This window comes from Rattus norvegicus, chromosome 10 (assembly GCF_021556685.1).
Source record: "Rattus norvegicus strain SHRSP/BbbUtx chromosome 10, alternate assembly SHRSP_T2T, whole genome shotgun sequence".
NCBI lineage: Eukaryota > Metazoa > Chordata > Mammalia > Rodentia > Muridae > Rattus > Rattus norvegicus.
The window spans coordinates 95,327,497-95,345,038 of NC_141543.1; the positions used below are offsets into that span (position 1 = coordinate 95,327,497).

General features: G+C 51.9%; 1 protein-coding gene across 4 annotated transcripts in view; it reads left to right on the forward strand.

The window, feature by feature from the left end:
- Positions 1-4,798: 4,798 nt before the first annotated feature.
- Crhr1 (corticotropin releasing hormone receptor 1) overlaps positions 4,799-17,542 on the forward strand; it is a 43,188-nt gene continuing 30,444 nt past the window's right edge. For 2 of the 4 annotated variants that reach the window (NM_030999.6, NM_001301812.3), the window contains exon 1: positions 4,799-5,093. In NM_030999.6, coding sequence (NP_112261.3) covers positions 5,061-5,093 — 33 coding nt within the window. In that variant the 5' untranslated portion in view covers positions 4,799-5,060. The remainder of the gene's footprint in view (positions 5,094-17,542) is intronic. The other 2 variants (NR_126013.3, NR_126014.3) reach the window with 1 other exon arrangement.

A 17,542-nucleotide genomic window follows, 5' to 3' on the forward strand; every position in this document is an offset into this window, starting at 1 on the left:
TATAATATTTAATAATGAAAATGGCGGCTGGCTTAGTTGGTAGAACAGTTGCCAGAAGCTCTACGGTTCATCCGAAGCACCTCATAAACCAGGCATGATGACACACATTCCTGGAGGCCCAGACCTTGGGGAGAGGAGGCAGGAAAATCAGAAGGTCAAGTCGTCCCTGGCTATTTGGTGAACTGAAGGCCAATCTGGCCTTTATAATAATCTTCTCTCTAAAGAAAAGAGAGAAAGAAAACACAGGACATGGCTCAGCAGGTAAAAGTGCACCTTCCACACGAGTCCGATGACCTGAGTCTCATCTCTGGAACACACATAAAAGCTAGACACAGTGGTACACAGTCCTAGAGCGAGATGAGAGAGAGATGGGAGAGGGGGCCCCTGGAATAGGAAACAGCAGAATCAGAACCTCAAGAGACCCTGCCTCAAACACAGGGTAAAGGACTGCGGCATGGCTCAGCGAGTAAAGACGCGAGCTATTCAAGTCTGAAACTGGTGACCTCATTTAAATCTCTGGAGCCCCATGTAAAGGTGGAAGGAGAGAAACAACTTCACAACGCTGTCCTCTGAGCTCCACATGTATGTCATAGCATGTATGCTCGCACAACCGTCTCACACACAATAAATAATTGTTGTTTGTTTGTTTGTTTGTGTTTTTTGAGATAGGGTTCCTCTGGGTAAACCTGGCTGACCTGAGACTCACTCTGTAGACCGGGCTGGCTTGAAATTTACAGAGATCGGCCGGCCTCTGCCTCCCGAGTGCTGGTGTCAAAGGTGTGCACTGCCACGACCTGGCTAATACTTTTTAACAACCATTTTAATTTTTAAGTGTGGAAATTGAGAACTGGCTTCTGAAAGTCGTCCTCTGACTTCCACACAGGCCCTTGGCCATGATTTTGTGCCTCCACTCACACACCCACACTCAGAGTAACAATAAAAACAATTTTAAAGAGAATTCAAATGGCTGGCTGGTGGCGGTGGGCACCTTTCATCTCAGCACCCAGAGGCAGAGGCCAGTGGATCTCATGAGTTCGAGGCCAGCCTGATCTACAGAGCAAGTTTCAGGACAGCCAGGGTGACACAGAGAAATCCTGTCACAAAAAACCGAAGGGGGGGGATTTAAATGGCACAGGGCACTGCACATAAAGCACTTTACACACTATTTATTGAGAGCAGGAGGCATATGGTACTGAACAGATACCACCCTCCATATTCTTCAATTGACTGCCTCCTCTATAGATTCGTCCCTATTGGCCTAGGCAGGATTGATATTCCTCCCTCTGTGGCCATAGTAGGCCCAGCTTATTGTTGACCCAATTTTGCTCACTTTTAATTATTTATCAGAGTGTCTGTATCCCACTCCGAGCCGTGAGCACCTTGAGGACTAGGACCCTGGCACATTAATCATTATTAGCGTTGGCATCCCACGGTGACTGGCATATAGTCGCTGCTCATTAAATGTTTGTTGATTAAGTGGAATACCTAATACTGTTTCCCAGTGTTCCTGGGATTTTAAAGACAGCTCTCTCGGCAAGGCCATCTTCCCGGCTCCATCCTCGGGACTGCAGCTATGGCAAGAATGATCTATAGACCGATGCCAGTCTGCCAACTGTGTTGCCAGGGCGTGACGAGGTTAGTGGAAAACGAAGAATAAGTATCCAGGCATGCAGAAGCAACCTGGCAGAGTCGCGTGGGTCTATTGGATCCTCTCGGGTTTCAATTGTGCCTTTATTTATTTATTTATTTATTTATTTATTTATTTATTTTTATATTTCACTTCCTAGTCACTTATTCCCATTGTATTTGCAGTCGTGTCAGCTGTGACCAATTAGAACATTAAAAATAGCTAGGTTTGGTGGAGCCTGCCTGCAATGCCAGCATTGGGAGGTTGAAGAAAGGAAATTGCCGTGAGTTAGAGGCTGCTCTTGGGCTAGAGAGTGACTTCCGGGACAGCCTGGGCTACTGAGACCCTGCTTTGACAAATTAATAGGCCTGTTTCTAAGGTGATCTGAGAGGTTTGAGACCTGATTGGAGTATCCTCCAATGTGCACGCATACACACACACACACACACACACACACACACACACACACTCTCTCTCTCTACTGGCCTTACATCTCTCTGATACCTGGAAGGGTTACTTAGGCCACTCCTTTCTTTGGACGTGTTACCAGAGAGAAAGCTGATTCCTGCTTGGACCTAGACTGAAGAGAGGGCAAAGGAGAGAAGAGAGAATGGGAAGAGAGTATGAGAAGGCTCCAACTGGGGAAAGAAGACTCAGATGGGTCAAGCAGGCCCAGAGCAGGGTGTGGTAAGGCTGTAGCAGATGCGCTGAACATCAGGCTGTGGGGATGGGGTGATGGCCGAGGAAGGGCTACTACAGAACAGAGCAGAGAGCCAAGCCTTTAAAAGTAAGAGCTTTGCAGTTTCCAGACAAATACAAGGGAATGCTATTGAACTGTGGTTCTCAGAGCAGGTTGGATCCCTTGGATCCCGGCATGAAACCCAAGCTGTGGCTCCAGCCTGGGGTCCTGATGGAGGTTAGGTCAGGCAATTAACACGGCCAGGGTGACTGTGTTGGACACAGCTGGACTGACTGGAGACACTTCAGGGAGGAGGCTCGGAGCCAGAAGAACCAGAGCTGATTTCTGTGAACTGATGGCATTAGCATATTTAAAGATCATGTCAAGGGGAGGAGGGTGAGCTCAGAGCTGAAATCTGCTGCTTACTGAGCCCCAGGAATCAGAATCCAGAGAAGGGCAGCCCCGAGGCTGTCCTTCCCCCCCAGGAACTGTGCTCCAAGGCCAGGACTGAGCTGTGGCCCTGGGGACCAGCTAGCCTCCCCTCCTGTCCCTCCTCCCATCCCTCAATCCAGGGTTCCAGGCCCCTTCTCAAGAATCTATTTCCTGCCAAGAATTTCCTGGAAGAGCACAGGGCCCACTCTATCTTGATGATGACCCTGAGAGGGGCTATATACCAGACACTGTGCCAAGCACTTTCCCTCCAACAACCCTAAGAGGTACGCATTCCTTGCCCACTTACTAAGTAGGAAAATTGAAGCCCCTATTAAATCATTTTCTAGAGCTGTTCAGCTTGGAAAAGCCTAGGCTCTAGCCCAGTCTGCCTGACTCCAGGACCAATAGGCTACCCTGTCACTCTGCATTCCCTTTTGCTGGTAACATGGGGCACAGTAAGTTGGCAGTCTGGTTAGTGTGTTCATACGTCCATCTCTCCGGGACTGACCAGAATGAGTCACTGCTTTGAACCTAAAGACTCCAGACTCTGCCTCACTGGAATGTGCATTCCCAGTGGGTTTAATTAATGCTTCTCTCGACTCTGCACCCCAACCACGTCCGAGCCAAGACTGCTAGGGATATTGAGTTGGGAGTTAGGAAGGAGAATGTTGACTATGGGGATTTGGACACGCTACGCTGTCCTGTGCCTCAGTTTCCTCGCCAGCAAACTATCGCATGACCTACAGCAACTCCAGCTCCAAAATGACTATCTCCTGGGCCCCTAAGCGATGGATCTTGTCCAGTGTGCTGAGAACAGAGTATAAGGGAGAGGAGTTGGACAAAGTAGAGTCCAGAACAGCCATGCTCCGCGGCTCCCACTAGGTCCTTGCCTCTCTCGGTGCTTCGGTGCTTCTGGGTACTCAAGAGAAGCTACCACGGGAACTGGAGACCCAGATCTGAGAGGTGAAGATGTTTCTACCTCGGAGACTCCTTTTCTCCTTCTCTAGCTCTTGCTTGGGAAGGAAAGAGGGGTGAGGGGAGGAAATCAAAAGGACACTCCATCTAACTGGCCTGAAGGTGGCGAGAGCTGGTTTTCAGGCTGGGAGTGGAATTAGAAAGCCGACCTAGATGAAGACCCAGAGGTCTGGCGGGACAGCCCGCTCCAGCCCCGAGAGCTTGGCCAAGAGGGGGCGCTGTGGCCCCCTCCACGCCCTCCCGGCTGGATTCCCAGCTGCGTCCACAGCGTTGCGGCGCAATGCGCGCCCTGCTTTCCCCTCCTTAGAGTCTAGATGCCCAGCCCGCTGTCTCCACTTATCTTGGGGATCCTAAGTAGGGTCTGGACCAAACAGACAGACGCTTAGTTCCAAAATTGAATGAATGAATGAATGAATGAGTGAACGAACGAGGGATTGAAAAAGGAAGGGTTCCCGCATCAGAGCTTCAGTGTCTCAGCACATCCTAGGTGTGTCTAGGCCAAAGGCGCGCGGAGCAAGGGGAGGGGGTTCGGACCCGGACAACCCTCCCCACTAAAATGGAGGTGGAGGTGAACCTCCTGGATGACTGTAGGGCGGGAACCACCCAAATGTAGTTCTCGACTTCTTTTTCCACGCAGGCTGAGTTTTGTGGAAATCTCCCTATTCCCCAGCTCCCACTAGGCTCCTAAATTCCCCCGAGCCCCTCAAGTACCCCGAGACCCCCAGGACTCCTTTGATCCGGACATCCAGCCTCGCAGGAGGCTAGAGAAAAAAGGCTGCCTGTTCTCCAGCCGCCGCCTCCTGGATCCCCGGTTCCCCCCTAGCTGCGGCGGCCGCCACCGCTGCCTGTGCGCCTCGCGCACTGCCGCAAGCCGGGGTGCGGGGAGACGAGGTTCAGCACGGCCAGGGTGCGGGGATCCGGCCCGGGTTTGGGCAGTGGACCGAGGAGGCGGGAGCCGGCAGCCAGCGGAGGGGCGAGGAGCGGAGGAGGGACCGCAGGGGAGAGGAGGGAGAAAGAGGAGGGGACGCGAGGCGAGGGGGCGGGGAGCCGAGGCGAGAGGCAGGCGGACCGTGGGGGAGGCGACTGGGCAAGGCGGGATCCAGGCAGTAGAGAGGTGGCCGCCGGCCCGGCTGAGTCGGGAGAAGGCTACCAGACTTGCTCGCGAAGGGCGAGCCAGAGCCTGCCGGTGGGGCGGGGCGGGGCGGAAGGGTGCGAAGCCCGGCACCTGGGCGCAGATCAGCGGCCCGGGGAGACCGGCCGCCCACCGGAGACCGCAGCCGCCCGCCCTCCGCTCTGGGATGTCGGAGCGATCCAGGCATCCAGGACGCTGACGGAGCGAGCCCGAGGATGGGACGGCGCCCGCAGCTCCGGCTCGTGAAGGTAAGAGCGGACCGACCTGCGGGGGATCAGAGGTGCTCCGGGCCGAACGAGCGCAGGACAGGCGTGAGAAGGGGTGCCAGGGGAGGGGGTCGGGGAACCCGGCGCCACCCGGGAGGCTGGGGCTCAGCCTGATGTCCTCTACCTGGATCTCTGAAGCCGGGCTTTGGAGACAGAGGGACAACTCTGGTGGAAAAAGAAAGGGTGGTGGTGAACCCGCTGCGGTGCGGGAGGAGGAGGGGGTCCGCCCACTCGAAGAACCGGCTTTGCGCGAAGAATCGCTGCAATCTTTGGGGCTGAAGCGCCATCCCCTTCAGACTCTGGATGGGGTCCTGTCCTTGCTGGACACCCTCCGAGCCGGCCCTGTCCCGGTCCCAGGCGCTCTTTCCTGCCGGTTTTCCTCCGTAGAAAGCTTCGGGTTCCTGAGGTAGATGCGGCCCGCGCGTCGCGGCCCTTAATCGACTTAGCATCTCCGAGAGGCGACGGTGTGCGTGCCCCAGTGTCCGGCCGATCCTCCTGGGAGCCACAGCCCCGGAGCGCAACGCATTCTCTCGCCGCGCTCGCTGCTGCTACCGGGCTGGAGAAGCCGTTCAGCCGCCGGAGTTTCGGAAAGTCTCCAGAAGGTGTTTACAGCGCCTGCTGGATAAAGTTCGGGGGCGATGTGGGGCTACGCGGGGGTGGACAGAGTCCGGGAAGAGCTAGGTGCTTCTCAACCAGGCCTAGTGACAGGCGCCACTTCGCCAGCGCATCTCAGAGCGCGCTCGCTCACTGGGTACCAGCACCTCGTCTCGGTGCTGGAGAAGGTGAGTGGGCCTGGGTGTCGCCGCCCTGCAGCCTCAATTTCTATGCCTGGGTCTCCGGACCGCTCAGGGCTGATATAGACCTTCTGGGCCACAAGCCGGGTTAGCTGTGGCCAGGGACATTCAAAAGAGATTGCATTCAAAAGATGTAAGTGGATTTGGGAGGAGCAGTGCGAACTGACTTTGATTTTTCCGTAACCCACCACGCTTTTACAATGTGACTGACTGCTCTGCTCACCAGTGACTCAAGTTTCCATACCCCCCCCTCCAAAAACTCGAAGGTTGTCTTCAAATCTTAGGGAGTCTCAGTGAACCTAAGGGCTGAAGATTATGTTTGGGGTGACCAAAGTCTTCTGCAAAGAAGGTAGGGAGGCTCTTGGAGGTTGTATAGATAAACATCAGCGGGGTGTTTTCTCAGAGCTTCCTGTGTACTGAGCCTTAATCTAAATTCAGAGAAGGGTTAAAATGTAGCCTCTTCAGCAAATTCTAAAGATTGGGCTGTGGATGTTTTGTCAAGTTTACATGGAAATCGCTAAGTGGTTCTTTCTGATGTCATTCTTAGAATTGTGTGTAATGACCTGTTTAGCATGTCCACATTTTCTCTCTCTCTCTCTCTCTCTCTCTCTCTCTCTCTCTCTCTCTCTCTCTCTCTCTCTCTCTCTCTCTCTCTTTTTGTGGTTCTTTTTTTTGGAGCTGGGGACCGAACCCAGGGCCTTGCGCTTCCCAGGCAAGCACTCTACCACTGAGCTAAATCCCCAACCCCCACATTTTCTTAAGATAAAAGGTGCTTACTTTTTCTCTTGTTCCTACTGGCTAGTGGGGGACTTGTCTCACCTGATACATTCAGTGTCTGCTCAGGAAATGAGAGACAGTGAATGTGGTATTTGTGTGGTGCGCACACATTTCCCAGGGTTGATCTCATTGCTTTATAAACATTAAGTCATATAGTCATCACAACCGTCCAAGAATTATATCCTAAGCATAGAGAATCTAAGCCACTTGTTCAGAAAGGGGCACCATGAACTTGGCAGTCTGCAAGGTGCACCTTAGCACCTCAAACCCAGGTACTCCAGCCTAAGACTTGGCTTTGTTAAATTCTGGCTTAAATCTCACTCTACCAGCTGAGAGCCTGAGAGCTTCATCAGTTTGAACATATGAACTTAGAGAGCATGCAAAAACCAGCTCTCTCAGTGACGATTGACAGACAAGCCATGCTCGGAAAAGGGTCACTCGGGGGCTAGAGTGTGGGTTTCTTACTGGACTTGTTATCGAACATTGTGGGAGAGTGCAAGAAAGATGAGGAGTGTGTGTGTGTGTGTGTGTGTGTGTGTGTGTGTGTGTGTGTGTGTGTGTGTGTTGTTTACAGAGGAGAAATGGTCCCCCTTCCTATGACCTACTCATTAGCTGTTCTCCCTAGAGACAGATAATATGTTCTGGTGACAGATGATTCTGGATAGTGACTGTGTTGGGTGAACTAGGCCCCGGTGTGTTCTTAAAGGACAGTGAGTATCAGTGACTTCCAGGGAGGCCAGTGTCACTGCTGCTGTTGTTGCTTATAGCGATTTAGAAGCACTAGGCAAAGTCTAAAGCAGAGGAGGGAATGGTGCTGTGACATCACTCCTCACATAGTGCTGTGACAAGTTGAACAACGACCCCTGCGGGTCCCGGGTTTTCGTTTTTTGTTTTTTTTAAGAACAGGTCTGGGCATTGCTGTGACCATCGGACAGCCCTCTCCCTTGCTGTGTCAGAGTCCCAGTCTTGCTCCATGACATTTTTGAGCCTTCCAAGGGAGACTGTCATTTTTGTGGAATGCCCATAAGTGACCACCACGTATGGTCCCCTCTTCTGTCACGTCTTTGCTTGAGTCATAATGGAGTCTGGTTTTCTAGAGGTGCTGGAAAGGATAGAAGGGGGAAAAAATCGAACCAGGTTGAGACTGTGGGCCGTGGGGTAGGAAGTGACCTGGCCACGGACCTGAAACGGAGTGAAGAAGGGGAGGCCCAAAACAAGGGCAAACCGTGGGATTTGATATCCAGAATGGGGAGAAACCTGGCACGTAAGCCCCTTCTCGATGTGTGCAGAGGTGAAAAAGCGAGTCACAGACCTGGAGCTCAAGTGAAAAATCCATTTCTTACCCTTGCTGACATTTGACTCCTAGGGGAGCATCAGCAGCTAGCAAGGATCAGCCTCACAGAAATACTTTAGGGGTCAAATGTGCCCTTTGGAGCCACTGTCTATGTCCAAATTCTTGGCAAGATCCTGAGCTCTGGTCCTAGAGATAGGAACGATGGGGACGGAGGGCCTCCGTAAAGGAGCGACGTACGAGGCTGAGAATTTCTGTGAGAGACCGGTAGGTCATCAGCTTGGCAGTCAGTGCAGCTCTGCATCCGGCGTGCTGTGTGATCTCCAGGAGGTCACCTTCCCTCTCTGAGCCGTAGTTTCTTTGCCTGTTCCTGAGTGTGGAACTGACTCCCTTTACTCATTGGCCTCTCTCAGAGGTTCCCATCAGCTCCTTAGGGCTGCAACTTTACGTGGGAAGAACAGGTCCAGCAAACTGAACCCCCAGCTCTGCTCCTTTTCCCCTGGGGACCTCCATGTGTGGGGACCAGGGCTCTTCTCTGGTCCTTAGTAGCCCCGGCTGGTGTCTGGAAACCCAATGAATACAGTAGGCGTTTACCAAATACCTGGGGACTTAGACAAGGGTGGCCTTGTCACCCCCCTCCTTTTAGCTTATGCAGTTGGGATAAAGAAACCCTTGTTGCCCCTGTGGGACTTGGATGTCACCTAAAAACAGTGGAGCCCCAGATGACACAGCAAAGCTAACACCAGATATGATGCTTGCATAAAACGACAGCAAAGAAAAGAAGGAAAAAGCAAAGCCACATCAGATACAGAAAACCCCAGAAGCCCACCTTTGACCCAGTGATTACAACAAAAGAAAAGAAAGTCACAGGCACCGTACAGTGCACCCCAGTGACCTGGAGGCAAGGCGGGCAGGGGGTGTGTGGAGCAGCCCTGCATCGAGTCTGGAAAAATTGAGCAAGCCCTGCAAGGTCCTGCCCTTCCTGCCTCCCGGGTGGCAGAACCGAGGGTGCTGTCTTTCGTCTCAGATTCCACCCCGCCATTTCTGGAAATGAGAGCCCATTGGGGACGGAAGGACAGGTGGGGACGCTCACTGCAGTTTTCTGGTCAAATAATGAATTGTTAATTATAACCCTGTCGTGTTCGAGGCCCCAGTCATCAGAGACGCTTGCAAGCTGTACACGGAGCCCTGCTCATCATGCTCGTCATAAGACGTCTTGCTCTAGACCAGGCACTTTCTTCTGGGAGATGGGAACATCAGGGACGCACATGTGGGTGGACCCTGCCTCTGCTGTGAGGCTCTGAGCAAGGAAGGTTATCATTCTGAGTGACATCCTCACGGTTTAAAAAGTGGGAAAGAGGAAGCTCGGTCAGTACAGTACCTGCCGTGAAAGTAGGAAAGCCGGGTTTGGGTCCCCAGAATCCATGTATAAAAGCTTGGGCACACAGAGGTCAGGTGGGAGTCTGTGATCCGTGCTCCTGCTGACTATGATCTGCAGTGGTATCGGTGAATGCAGACTCACAGGAGAGAGAGAGAGAGAGAGAGAGAGAGAGAGAGAGAGAGAGCGCTTCTGAGACAATCCCCATTTTCCCCAAAGTAACAACCTAGACAGGAAGCCATCAAAGAGAACTCTTAAACATTGTGATAAGAATGATGGTTTAGCTCTCCCAACTGATGGCTTCTGATGGAGATGCTGGTGGGGAAGGACTCATTTTTCTTTAAGGGACCGGCCATGGGGAGTTTGACCATGCTCCATTAAACTATATGGATGACACAATTTGAACTTTATTTTTCCCTTCCTTCCTTCCTTCTATCCTTCCTTTATTTTCTTTTTTCTTTTTCTTTTTAGAGGAAGGCCTTAAAGGCAGGAGGCAGACCTAGACCTGGGAGGACCGGGAAGTAAGGGTTAAGAGCGGAGGCAGGGGGATTGGGTGGGGGGACTTGGGCATGGGCCTGTGCTTGTAACTTCAGCACTGGAGAGGTGGGGTGCATCCTAAGATGAGTGGATCCTTGAAGCTCATTCATTAGCAAGCCTAGCCCAGCCTAATCAATGAGCTTTCCAGTGAAATGTCTCAGTGAAAGATGCTGTCTGATAAAATAACGACAGAGAGTCCTAGAGGAAAGATACCTGATATCCGTCGCTGCCCTAACCACACACATGCGTACATGAGCATGCTTTATCCATACTAACAAGCACATATATCACACGCACAGCACAACACATATACACACTCTCCCCAAAATTAGGAAAAGGGGGTAACCCTGACTTCCCACATTGTTGAGTATGACATAAAATAGTCCTAAAGGGTGTGGCAGATGGTCTGCCCTTAGTAAGAATGACCTAGAGTGGTCTGCAAGATATCCTACCAATGTCCCCCGTCTAAGAAAGGTTGTCAGAGGGGATGGCGATGTACTTCATTTGGTAGAATGTTTGCCTAGCATGCAAGTCGTCCTAGGTCTGACTCTCAGCCCTATATAAACCAGGCCTGGTGGCTCATGTATCTGCCATCCAGCACTGAGGTAATAACAAGAGGATTAGACGCTGTTGGCCATCCTGGACTACATAGTGAATTTTAGGTCAGCCTGGGCTACGTGAGACTCTATGGAAAACAAAAACAAACAAAAAACTAGAAGAGGAGAAGGAGGAGGAGGAGAGGAGAGGAGTAAATAGCCCCAGTTCTTCTCACATTTCAATACCACCACCACCACCACCACCACCACCACCACCACCACCGAAGCCGCCGCCCCACCTCCCACCCCCCACCCCCAGCCCCGCCCCCAAAGGCTAGAGCCCTAGCCACACTGTCATGTGGAAACATTTGTCAGTAAAAATAGACACCTGCAAGGAGGATGATACAATGTGATTAACTTTTGGATGCAGGCAATTATTTGGAGGAAAATTCCTTGGGGTCCGTCAGGAAGCAGAGTATTAACCACTTATTTTAGAAGCAGGAACTGCTTCCATGAAATTAAAAGGCAGAACAATGGGGCAAGAGGGAGCCTAGCCTCTCAGAATTTCATCTCAGGACTGGGAAAGGTCCTTCCTTCGGTGTGCAGTGGACGCGTCAGGGTTCTGCTCCAGGACACAGGTCCCTGCGCCCAGAACTGCCTCCGGTTTGGCAGTCATCCACCATGTGCTCCCGGACCACACGGAGGTGCTATGGAAACAGACAATCCTGTCACTGGTCTGCTGGGTCCAGGGAAGAGCAACGACAGGAGCCCAGAGGCGGTCTGACTGGCACTCATTCCTCTCCGCTGACCTCCTGATCTCTGGTCTGGTGGGGAGCCAGGGCACCTAGGTCAAAGTACAGAACAGAAACTGGATGGGCAGGTCCAGCGGCTTCACTGTGGAGGGCCAGGGAGCAGATTGTCTGAGCTGACTTTGGAGTCCTCTGTGTTTGCCTTCTTTGGGTCATTTTGGATAAAGAATTGTCTGAGTCACACAATAAGTGCTGGAGGTGTCCATCCTACCACCCAAGAGTGTAATGTGGCCACAGGATCATAGTGGGATACCCCTGGCAGAGATTTAAGGCTGTCAGGAGATGTAGTAGAAACCTTGGTTGAGTCTTGAAGCACTGGGAGGTCAGGGCATTCAGAGGACTGAGAACAGCTTATTGGTCAAGGTCCCTGGCAAGTGCACAGAACCACGGAAGGAAAATGCAGCCAGCTCTGGTAAACAGCTAGAACAGGAGCTGGCTACAAGCACAGGAGTGTCATCTGATAAAGGGCAGGGTTCATCCTCCCCTTACACGTCCCTTGCTTTCTCGGCCCTCTTGGCAGAGGCTAAGTGGTTGCTGGAAGGCCTTTTCTGGCTCATGGTCCCCTTCTCTCATGAGGGTGTTGCTGGTGGGCATCCAATGGGCATAGATAAGAGAAAGAGAAAGGTCCAAGAAGGCTTGAAGACAGGAAGGTCTTGGCTGATGAGAAAGGATTGAGAAAGAATTCAATTAGGGTGTGGTCCTTCTGGGACCACACGGACTCCTGTACTGAGTGACCAGCCTTGTCCACAGCCTTCCTTGGGGTGGACAGTTTTGTTCTGATAGGGGAGTCTGTCTTCAAGACAGTCCGGGAGAGAGAGGTGTCACTGGGTGATGGAGGAGAAAGAGTATTGAGCATGAACATGAGATCTGAGCAGGTATGGGAAGGAAGCTAGCTCGCATGACTACTTCGGTCATTCTCCCAAGGATGTACCCAAGGATAGCTTTGTATCCTGATGCTGAGCGCTCAGTGACACTCACAGGTTCCAACCCTGTGTCTCCTGGCATATGCTAATGGGTGGTCCACACAGGGACACTCCAGGCTGGGGACATAAGAGAACAGGGATCTTCTTAGAAACTGGGGTGTCACTTCTGTCACTCCAGATGGGATCAGGGGTATTCTGATAGTTCTGGCAACCATGCAGGAGGAACCCAGGAATGCAGAGGTGACTCAGAACAGTAGCCTTGCTATCTTCTCTGAACAGTCTTGTCCTGAGTGTATGTCACATGCCCCTGGCTCCTTGTAGGTGACGGTGAGACTGCCTTGGGTCCTTTCTCTTGCCCCATGGTCTGAAGTAATGCTGCTACTGGGCTGTGAGACCCAGGCTAGGAGTGTCGGGGCTAATATGTACCCCGAGTGCTGTCCCCAATGCCCAAAGAGCAGGAGTCCTGGGGTTAGAGTCAATTCTGATTGGGTGACCTTCGGGAAGTCTCTCTTAGGCTTCTGTACCCTCTTTACCTGGACAACGATGGGAATTAAGAGGAGATGCTGTACAGGGAGCAACCTGCATCCACTAAAGCTCAAATGGATGGGTCCTGCTACTTTCGTGGGTATCAGCCGTCTTCTCTGTTCCTCCCCTTCATGCTATGCTCAGCGGTCACTCAAACTGTCCCTTCCACAAGGCCCTTAATAATGAGGCAGTTGGAGCTCTGTCCTCCAGCTAGCCAGCAGGGAGAAAGACCACGGGGATTTTCCAGTCCTCTGCAGGCTGGCATGTGGTCCTGGTGGCACCCCGTGATTCACCTTGCCAGTCTGACAACACTGGGCTCAGTCTAGACCCAGTTCAAGGAGACAAGCTTATTGACAACTTGCTTGGGTGTCTCGGCAAGGACAAATCCCGAGTTTCTAAATAGTTGCTCTCGATTTTTGGACTTGTCACACTGTGGACTGGTATCGAATAATTTGTGCTTGGCAGACCTGCCCAAACAAGTCCTGAGCACCCTTTGAGTAGCGCTGCTCTGAGAGGCACCCGGGGAGCGACAATTCCCACCTTCAGTGCTGGAATCATTGTGCATGCCCTGTGTCTTCTCTTCAGTTCTGCTGTAGGGACTTGAGTTAGAGAGCATCTCCCGTGTGGCACCTAGGAGGAAACCTGGTGGATTACTCTGGCAGGAGAGGGCTGACGGCACACTCTGGCTTCTTCTTATTCTTTAGCAGCAGAAAACCCTAACTAAGATATTTGTCAGCCTGTCTGTTCCTCGTTACTGAGGTAAGAGGGAGCCTAAGAAGTCAGTGGTCTCAGCGTCACAAAGAAGCCAAAGATGTTTTTTCCTTTCATAGTGGGTTCATCTAAAGCTACCAGGGTCTGGCCCTGTAGTGGTTCTGCCATTTGTCTGAGACTCAGTCTAGATAAGAGACAAAGTCCCGAGTCCAAGGCCCTGTTCTGACAGGTGTTGGTCCTGTGCTGACTGCCCTGAGCTTCACCACCCCAACCAACAATCCGTCTTTCTCATCTTCCTGGCCTTCTGTGGCATCCCACCCAGGAGGAGTTGGGAAGAGCTGGTTGGGGTGGAGGGGTGGCTGGCCAGGTAGAATCCTCGAGACCAGTCCTCTGATCGCAACTTGAGGCCAGACACAAGGATGACTGGTTCACGGTGGCAAAGGACTTTTGATAGACAGAGAGCAGCCAGAGCTTCTCCCAGGGTGCAGAAGGTTCTTTCCTTGTGTGTTTTCCTTTTCCCCAAAGACCTCCGTTATCTCCCTTCCTTCTCCTAATGAGCAAACAGGTGAGAACCTTCGGAATAGGGCTGTCTAAGGCCACCATTGCTAGCATTTGGTGTCCGTAGTTTTGTCATTTGTTTGTTTGCTTGCTTGCTTGGGGTGTGTATGTTTGTGTGTGTGTGTGTGTGTACATGTGTGTATGGCAACCAAAAGACAACCCTGGGTACTATCTTTGAGTCTGGAGCTCACCAATTAGGCTAAACTGGCTGACCATCGGTCCTCAGGGATCTGCGTGTCTCCACCTCCCCAGCCCTGGGATTGTGAGTGTGCAACACACACAGCATTTGTACATGGGTTCTGGAGACCAGACTTGGGACCTCATGCCTGCAGGACAAGCACTTTGCCAACCAGGGAATCTGGGCCTGGGACAATTGTTCTTTGCTATGGGAATTGCCTTGCACACTGGGGTGTTTAGCACCTCTGGCCTCTACCCACTAAATGCCGGTCACTCTTCCCCCCAATTGCTGCCATGCGTCCTCTAGAGATGAAAAACCAAGACAAGGCCATTGCTTGTCCCATGATTATTCCTCATTTCTGCTCAGTGGGCCTTGGTCCCGCAGCAGATGGTTCATGCTCCCGAGTGGCCTTGGCAGGCAGCCGCTCACCCGAAACATCCAGTTGCAGAAGTTCTAGGCTTTTTGTAGCAGACCCACTTGCCAGATGCCAGGCAGCCTCCTTCCTCCTTCCCAGCCTCCTCAAAGTCACGTCTGAGATGCTTCTCCTCTGAGGACAAGCTTCTGCCATTGCATGGCGACCGTCCATTTAACACTTGCCTCTGTGCAGATGATCAAGGACCCCCAGGGTGGGGACACGCCACCTAGAGGGCTGGTGCCCCCAAAGCTGTCCTGACACCTGGCTTCTGCCTCCTCAGGGAAATGCATCGGCATCCAGGGATCACACACAGCTCTTAGCTTCCAGTCCCCCAACCTGGGAACAGTATTAGAGCCCAGTCCAGGCTCCATGCATCTGTGAAAATCAAGCTAAGTTCTACCTAGCTCTTCTCCCCTCATCCTGATCCCATAAGGGACTCTGCTTCCTTGCTTTTTCCACAGCCCACTGCAACTGGGGTATAGAGGCAAAAGAAACCCATATCTACTTGGATGCAGCGGCCTCGTAGAAGAGGTCGGGGAACAGTCTTTCTTTCTAGGACAGGCAAGCAGCTTCCATCATCCCGGTGCCTCCAGTTGCCAGGGTAACAGCCATGAGCAAGACTCTCTGTTCACACCAGTTTGACATCTGTCCACCATGGAGAGGTGGTAAGGGCTCCAGCTTGGGAAGGGGTTGAGATTACATGAGTGTCTCAGGCAATGTTCTATTTCTGTGAAGAAACACCACCACCCTGACAACTCTTGTGAAGGAAAACATTCCACCGGTCCTTGCTTTCAGAGGCTTAGTCCGTTGTCATCATGGTGAGAAACATGGTGGCACAGGAAACAGACAGAAAGAAAGACAATGGCCCTGGTCTGAGCCTTTAGAACCCAAAGCCAACCCTTAGTGACATACTTCCTCCAACAAAGCCACCATCCCTGTCAAGTAGTGCCACTTCCTAATGACCAAGCATTCACATCTATAAACCTATGGGAGCTATTCCTATTCATGCCACTACAATGAGAAACACTACCCCTGAGTCTGTTAATGGGCAAGTCTTCAGAGAAACCAGGAAATAGAAAGGCAAGGAAGGAGGCCAAAGGTCTACACTGGACAATCATGTCACTGGGGTTATCCGAGAGCAAATCGTACCATCCTAGCCAACTTATTGTCAACCTGATACAAGTTACAGCTATTAGGAAGTGGGAATCTTAATGGAGAAAATGCAAATTTTCTTAATACTGCCTTGATAACAGCTGACACGGAAGGGCCCAGACACTGTGGGTGATGCCAAACCTGGGCTGGTGGTTCTGAGTTGTATAAGAAAGCAGGCTGAGCAAGCCACGAGGAACGCATCTGTAAGCCGCATTCCTCCATGGCCTCTGCTTGGGTTCCTGCCCTGACTTTCCTGGGTGGTGCACACGTGTAAAATGAAATAAACCCTTTCTTCCCCGACCTGCTCCTGGTGATGATGTAGAAACATGTTAGAAACTAAGACTCCCTTAGAGCAATGAGTGAGGGACAAGCAGATGCAGGATGGGTGTTTTAGTTACTCTTCTCGGTGTAATCAAATAACCGACCAAAAGCAACTGAAGGGGAAAGGGTTGGTTTTGGCTCACAGCCCAGGGGAGCAAGCTCGTCACAGACGAAGCAGCACAGTGAGTAGCAAAAGCAGCTTGCTCCACGACCCTGACGGAGAAGCAGAGAAGGGGACTTGCCAGTCAACCCACTTTCTCCCCCCCCCACAACCCCTTCATTCACTGTCAGACTTCAGACCGTGGGGTGCTGCCACCCACAGTCAGGGTGGGTTGTCCCTCCTCATTGATTGAGATTTACCCTCTCTCTGGGAATCCCCTCACAGAGACATCCGAAGGTGTGCCTTGCTACGTTTCTTTCTCATTGGGCATACAGGGTTGGTTTTAGGAGACAGAGTGTCTCTGTGCAACAAGCTATCTTGGGACTTGTTCTGTAGGCCAGGTATCATTGTATGTATTCTTAACCCAATCAGGTCTATGGTGGAAATTAACTATCATCATGGAGATTGGAAATAGGTATCACTCCATGTTTCCATGGCCAAGCCAAGCTAGTCTACATCAAGGGTGACACCACATGCACACCACACACACACACACACACACACACACACACACATATTTTGCAGGTGACCACAGCTCCTGGGAACAAACCAGTGATGGAGGATGATGGGCAGGAGACCAGGCAGGCGTACTTTTGGTTTGGCAGACCAAGTCAAGGAAGAAGCACCCAGCAGAGAGAAGTCCATGCTGTAGAGCTGGCCAGGCCCTTGGCCCCTTGTTATTCAGTATGTGCTAAACCACCAAACCTTTCTGAGAGCTTCTGGGTGTAGGTGTCTCATTCCAACTAATCCCACTTACAGACACGGAAAAGAGTGGGAGAAGTTCAGTGGTTTTCTCAAGGTTACACAAGCAGGTCTAGGCAGTAAGATGTCCCACTGTGGCGCTCTCCCAAGTCAGAGGTTGGATGCAGACTTTCCTGAGAGTCTTGGAGCCAGAGCACATTTGTACCTGGAGAAGAATGTTGAGAAACAATGCCCTACTCGTTTCACACTTGGGGAAACTGAGGCTGGGCAGCGACTTGTCCACCGTCCCAGAACAAGTCCGACAGAGTCACACTTCCCTTCATCAGCTGTGCCTTTCTTGAGCTCAGTTCTCTGGCTGATCCAAGGCAGGCATGCTGTGCAGAAACCAGAGCAGGAGAAGGGATGCATGCCCCCGGGAGAGAAGGAAAGGAGGAATAAGGAGACGCCAAAATGTCTTGGTGGAGCTGGGCACAGTGGCACATGCCTGTAATCCCAGCACAAGGAGGTGGAGGCAGGAGGATTGCCAAGAGTCATGGCCAGTCTAATGGTCCATAGCAAGTTCCTAGGCTAGAGTGAGATCTTGTCCCAGAAATCCAAATGGAGAAAAAGAAGAAGGAAGGAAGGAAAGAGAGAAGGAAGGAGAGGGGAAGGGAGAGAGGGGAAG